The sequence below is a fragment of the Musca vetustissima genome, unplaced genomic scaffold (assembly GCF_032173495.1).
Source record: "Musca vetustissima isolate MV318-11 ecotype Yass unplaced genomic scaffold, APGP_CSIRO_Mvet_v1 utg326929, whole genome shotgun sequence".
Taxonomy (NCBI): domain Eukaryota; kingdom Metazoa; phylum Arthropoda; class Insecta; order Diptera; family Muscidae; genus Musca; species Musca vetustissima.
The window spans coordinates 24,051-31,081 of NW_026880509.1; the positions used below are offsets into that span (position 1 = coordinate 24,051).

The 7,031-nt window shown below is 37.0% G+C and overlaps 1 protein-coding gene across 1 annotated transcript; it reads left to right on the forward strand.

Annotated features, from left to right (window-relative positions):
- The first annotated feature begins 1,032 nt into the window (after window positions 1-1,032).
- On the forward strand, window positions 1,033-1,961 carry LOC133326180 (uncharacterized). Its single transcript, XM_061534858.1, has 2 exons — window positions 1,033-1,784; window positions 1,853-1,961. The coding sequence occupies exons 1-2, from the start codon at window positions 1,033-1,035 to the stop codon at window positions 1,959-1,961; spliced, it is 861 nt and encodes a 286-aa protein (XP_061390842.1).
- Window positions 1,962-7,031: the final 5,070 nt, after the last annotated feature.

The following is a 7,031-nucleotide window of genomic DNA, read 5'->3' on the forward strand; positions in this document are numbered from 1 at the left end:
AAATCCAATCATCACCACCTGCACAAGGTCTCAATTCTAAATGAGGTCCCTTGGTACATTTAAGAATCCCAGGGTGCGGAACCCAACCCCACTGCTGCAATTTCCTTAATGTTGAAATACTTAAAGAGCCCTCGCGCTTCGACAAATGTCGAACCTTGACAAATTTGAATTTAATTCGCATATGCAAGTTTCGCATCAGGGCGAAATAAATACAAGTTATCAACATACGACCTTTGTAAATTCACATAGCCCAATATGCCTGATAAGCCGCTTAACCAACGGCGAAACGCGTCCCATAATGGTGGATACGTAGGTTCTTCTCCTGGTTTTCCTTTTCATTGCAAAGCTTAAATCATTAGGCTCGATTCGAAAGAGTAAAAATAACTCACTTAAAATTTACTTTCAAATGATCACTGCCCTTGCAAGGCAAAATTCAAATAACAAAAATGTTTGGACAACTCTGACAATATGCCGCTAACCAAATAAATCAAAACTAATTAAACATCTACTAAACATTAGACGCTCTAAAGAAACATTTAACACTGATGCTTTGATGGAAAATTATAAAGAAATAGAAAATATGAATTTGCACGAAGATTTGTTTTCTTTTTTGTTTTGGCGATTTGATATTCGCGAAGCCACAAGCAGCAGTATACCTAAAAGATGCTTATGAAACACGCCAACATTTTCCATATCAGTGATTAGTTGAAAGCAATGGGAGAAAATGCTGGTTAATTTATAAAAGCCGGTAGCATCGGAAAATCCAGTTGCAGTTGCATTTAGAAGACAGTTGAAAGAAATACTGAATTGGTTGGTTTAGTGAAACATTAAAGAAACGAAGAGCAATAAGTAAAAATATCCCTAAAACTTTACTTGTTCACAATTACAAGAAAGTGTAAAGTGAAAGGATTTTTCGCAAGGAAAATTTTCACAGAAAAAAATTAGATCTGTTATAAGATCGACGAACGAAATAGAAACGAAACAAAACGAACTTTTAAGTGGATTAAAAATAAGATACAAATTTGAAAAGAAATGTCGAGCAGTAGAAAATTATCGTGCTTGCTATTCCTGGCCTATTGTATGGTGACAAATATTCAAGTGGCCGTAGGACATCAACGAACACACAGAACTGCTGCCAGATCGACTGCAACATCTTCGCTCAAGACCAATAGTGCAGGGAAAAGTAGCAGTGCCACAGCTACATCCTGGTTGGGACCAGAATTTCAAATTATCAAACGTGTGTATGATGATTGTCTGGCCAAAGATGATTTTATGAACTGTCTGAAACAGAAAGCTTTAAATGGTCTGGGTCGGGCAATTGAACAGGATTCCATTAAGATATTCGATGGTGTTGTTTTGGAAAAGCAAAATCAAACCGAAAAACAGAGTATTATTGGTATGTTGGCTGATGCTAGGGCCTTAAATAGCCTTGGGCCATTGGATCGAGCTCTATTGTCGAAAATTGATAAATTGGTGCGGACCCACTCCCTTAAGGTCGATATGAGTGTGGCTCGTTATGGCGGTGATGACGATAAGGATCACTCACATAAACACAAGAAAAAGGAAGAAGGTGGTCATGTGAAATATGTTATTGCCGCATTGCTCACAGCAATGGGTATTGCGGGCCCAATTGGTCTGAAGGCATTAGCCGCCATTGCCGGTAAAGCTTTAGTTATAAGTAAAGTTGCCTTGACCATTGCCAGTATTATAGCCTTGAAGAAACTCTTTTCACATGATGGCCACGAGGAGACCAGTTTTCAGGTTCATGCCGGAGATCACAATAGGTAAGGACCTTTAATCCATTTTATTTTAATTTCTTAAGTTTTAATTGTCTAATTTTTGTATTTTATAGACGCAACACCTATGTCATACGCCCGGTACCAAAAACCGCCGGCATTCCTGCCGGTGTTGGCGAAACACCTGTTGTAGATCCATATCGTTATTATTATGAATATCACTAAGTTTACGCCCGTCTATCTGTCTGCTTGTAATTATATTTGTTGGGTCATGCATTGATGAGAAATTTATTAGTATAAATCATAAGTTCTTAAATGAGATAATTAGAAGAAAATAAAACAGCTAATAAACCAAAGATCGGAAATAAAAATAAATGCAAACATTTACATACACATAGATGAAATGTACCTATATTTAAGAAAAAATATTCATAAATAAATACAGAGTGAAAATAATTTTTTTAAAAAAATAGCAAGAAAAGGTCGTTAAGTTAGGGAGGACCGAAATGTTGATACCCTTCACCATGACATGCCGCTACCCGTATGTGCCAGAAAGGGTGAGAAGATATTCCGTGACATTATTTTAAAAGCAGCAATACACTCCATTGCCGCGGGCAGAATTCCTCTAATTAGAACAAATAATCTATCCATCGCCTCCATATTGGCACAACAATGCGACTAACTTCATGCCGAAAGCCCAGCTGATGACAGAATCGCGCTGCTAAAGGCTGAAATATTTGTGCTTTAGACTTTGGGCATAGATTGGAACACCTTAACCACTGCAGTATACATTCCAAGCATTCCAAAGGAAATAAAAATATCCCTACTATTTCCTTCAATAACATCTAAATTCTGATGGCAAAAAATGAGCATTGCAGTTTTGCCACCTTCCGAGTAAATCAAGTGTTGAACTACCTTGTCAACTACCTTAATGTTCGGCAAGCCTTCGTTGAATTCCGTGGCCAAAAATCCAAATATCGCAAGATCAAAATGGGAGTGCCGTAAGGCGGTGTCCTATCTACCATTTGTTCAATATTTATCTTGCGAAACCCTCCACAGGATGTTTCGGTGGTGTCGTACTCGACGACGACGTAAGTGCAAATTTTTCCAATTATTTAACCACCATCAACAACTTCTTCTGGGAGCGCAATCTAAAATTATCCACTGCAAAGTCTACTGTGTCACTTTTTATTTCCTGGACACGGAAAGTCAATATATTTCCATCGACGGTGGGCGCATTCTCACTGTCCATATGCCGAAAATCTTCTTTTCTCCTCGCAATCTAACTATATCAAACAGAAGGTGAAAGCTAGGAATAAATTTGTGAAAGCTTTGGATAGCACCTGGGACAAGGATAATGAAACGTTGGTAACAACATATAAGACCATAGGTTCTTCATCCTTAATTATGCTGCCTCCGTCTGGACTTCTCTCCTTAGCGACACACAATGGAGATCTTTACAGACTACACAAAATAATAAACTCTGAATTGCAACCGGTTGTGTCCAGATGACGAGCATCGATCACCTCCATGAAAAGACCAGGATACTGTCAGTCAAGTAACATAACGTGTACTTGACTAGACAGTTATTTACAATGAAGGAAGATCCACCTCCCCAACACATCCGTCAGGACTTCAGGCGTTAAGGTATCCAAGACATCATTTAATCGGACGTCATCAACAGCAGGTCTCCGAAGTCATAAATGGCTACAGATGCAACAAAAACCTACTCCAATATCATCCTGCAAATTTCGGACAGTGAGAGGCTTCTTCCTAGTCCAACCCGTTCGATTTTGACGCAACTAAGATCCTGGTACAGCAATGTTCCTAATTCGAATCGAGAGCTCATTGCCCTCGGAATCCTAAATAGGTGTCCCTCCTACCAGCAAGGCTCTCACAACACACACCACCTATTCACAACACACACCACCTATTCAAAGTCTATTGCCATAAATTTATGACTAAAGCCAAAAGAGTGGCACAGTTTCTCCGCCTACCCTCTTCAAATCCTAATTAACATATTTTCCATTTTCTTGTTCTATTTTCTATCAACATTTTCAGGAATGAAGTTTCACCAACAACCAACCTATTATAACAACAAAATTATTCCATATACATAAATTGTACACCGATTAAGGCTATAATTACATGTAATACTAGGCTGCCATCTATACATGACCTAGAGAACATAAAGTAACACATAAGTTCCAATGATATTGTACCACCCTGTATATCGTAGCATATACAACAACCGTTGGAGAAATTATTTACATTCCTTATTATTGTAGTACGGACAAGAACTATAGCTTACAAATATACCAGATTTTCAACAACAACGTGTTTCTATAACCATGTGGCACCTCTGCAAATACTTATTTCCCTATAATTTTTGCAGAGAATATATATTTATATATTAGCAAAAGACAATTTTTACAAAAATTATATGATTTTTTCATTAGCTTTAAGAATTGTTGAAATATATTCTGTAGTTCGATTTATAGATCCCTATAACAAAGTGTAATCATTTTATAGTGAATTGCACATTTACTATCCACTTTCAATCATTCCATTCTACGTAAATTCTAAACAAACGTGCATAGTAAACCCATTCATTAAAAAAATATTTGAATTAAAAAGGAATTAGTGGAATTCCCTAAGGCAGAACAGATTTGTTCTTCTTAAATAAAGTTTCTTCAAAGACGTGGATTAAAAATTAAATTATTAGACAATTGTTATGGAATTCCGAAATAAAGGTAAATTTAACATATGTTGTACAGGGGAAAGTTATAAAACCCCGGCAATAGTTTAGGAAATTTTATCCCGTAGCCGAATTTTCCATCTGACCATAGGAGAACATCTTAAATCCCCAATAGAAGGCCGGCTATGGCGGATCTTTAATTAAATCGAATTTTAGTGAAAATATAATGTGTACATTACAATCATACCAATATTACTTTAATCGGTCCATAAATATATTACGGATAACAAGTGTAAGAGTATCAATCCCGTATATACCAATAAGTCGGCGCCTTTCGCTACGGAGTAATTGACATCTACGTAGTAGATACTCAATCGTTTCTAGTTCATATTCATATTGTGATCATCATTAATGTGATTTAAAGCTGCAGTGACCTGTTATAATCCCTGAAGTGAGTTTGGAACATGTCTAGTTTAGGACCCACTCACGGATCGTTTTTAAATTTTTACCACATGTAGTCCTTGAGGCCCTGATTACAGCAGTATAGTTTTTTTCTTGCGGAAATCTGTATTTCCGGAGATATGAGCCTTCAAAATTCCGTTGGGACCCTTGTATTTTCTCATAAGTTTTTAAAATCCACTAAGGCAATATGGGTATCATTTTAAAGAATTTGAAGCCCTGATTATAAAAATATAATATTCATATTAAATAAGTCCATACTTTCTGAGATATGGATCATCAAAATTCCACGCTGTCCTTCTGAAAAACAATATGGGTAGCAAGACAAGTTGCAAAAATTTAACTACGGCTACGCGACAGAATCTCCTTTTAATTAGAATAGTGTTTGTGGATAGCCGGCCTTTGGCCGGTGATTAAGACTTTCACCTATGGACAGATGCAACACCGGCTACGCGATAGAATCTCCTTTTAATAAGAATAGTGTCTGTGTAGCCAGCCTTCAGCCGGGGATTTAAGACCTTCTCCTATGGACAGTGTTTGTGGGTAGACGGCCTTCGGCCGGCGAATTTAATCTGTCTCCTATGGACAATTGGCTACTCTGACTACGTGACAGAATTTTCTCTTAATAAACATTGTATCACCATGCCTTTACTCTTTATTACATATATTTAATCTTTAAAATAATACCCATCTCAGAAAGTATGGACATATTTGATATTAATATAAATTTTTTGTAATCAGGGCTTCAAATGCTTTGAAATGATACCGTGAGTCAAATTTTTCCGGCAATGAATGAAATTGCTGTCCAGATGAATTTTTAGGTTCTGCACCTCAGTCCTGGCAGATTTCTCGCAATACATTTTGCAGACTTTGTGAATGTTAGATGTATGTTGTTTTGGTTTTCCTTTTAAAAGCGGTGTTTAGGGGTTGTTGTTGAAGCAGCTCTATTGCTTTCACCCAATGAATGACATACCTCTGTCCTCTCAGGGGTCGGAGTTTTTTTTTTTTTGTAAAGAAGTTTATCGTTTTGCATCCGTATTTCAGTCAATGATGGATTGTGCCATGAATGTGTTCTATGTTGGAGTTGATATGTCTGCGGTGATCATTGATGACCACAATAATATGATTGCATCCCAGATGATTTTTTACTTTCGTGGTCTTTATGCCTCAGATTTAGCTTTGCATATTTTTGTTAGGAAGCGGTTGGCTAACGCATTGGTTTTACCGGGTTTTCTTTACTGTTTGGTTCTAGTTCTTGTAATTTGCGTCTCATTAATTTGGCTGTTAACCGAGTTATCCTGAGTTACGAGGACGGCATTAACTTTGTATTCATTCAACTGCATCAGTATGAATGCTTTCTAGACCTGCTCGATAGGCAACTTGATTTAGAGGCTCCCTTTTAAAACGTTCACCGGTCTCTAGATCATGCACTGCACACTGGTCCACATTCCCCGCCATGTTATTTTTATTTGCTGTTTTGAGTTTTTTAAATATAATAAATTTGATCGCTGGCCGGAGACATTACCGGGGCTGTTTTTTACCATTTCAATTCACAAACAACTAAACCCTTCTATGTCAGGAACAAATTATCTTACAGGTCCTCTGAATTGCTTTCTTTTCTCATGGTTGCAAAATACGCTGAAAACAATGGTATCAAAGACTTTGCAATACTTTCTAACAGCTTGAGTAGCTATGAATAATCAAAAACATAGGAATTACCTGATTGATGCCTTTATCAACAAGGTTAATTTCACCAAGTCATTCATCTATTAAATTTAATGAAATTGTAGACAGGGCACACTTCTAGAAATACGGTGGCCAATGCCATCAATCAAATAGCTAAGGTTCTTTAGAATGAATGTGGTAATGATTATGTGCAAGTATCAAGCAATGGTAACTCTCATTTTTATAAAATCTTTCCCTCACTGGTTAAAAAATTGTAATTTGAACTCTTTTTTCCACAAAAACAAATTAATAGAATCCTTAGTGGCCACTGTTTCTGCAAGAGCACCTTTGCCAAATTATGCGAGGACTGCGGAGAAGGCCGCACATATAATCTTTGGATGTCGTAAATTTAATATACAAGAAGATGCTTTCAGGAACAATGTGATTTTTCCACACTTCACGAATTCACTAGG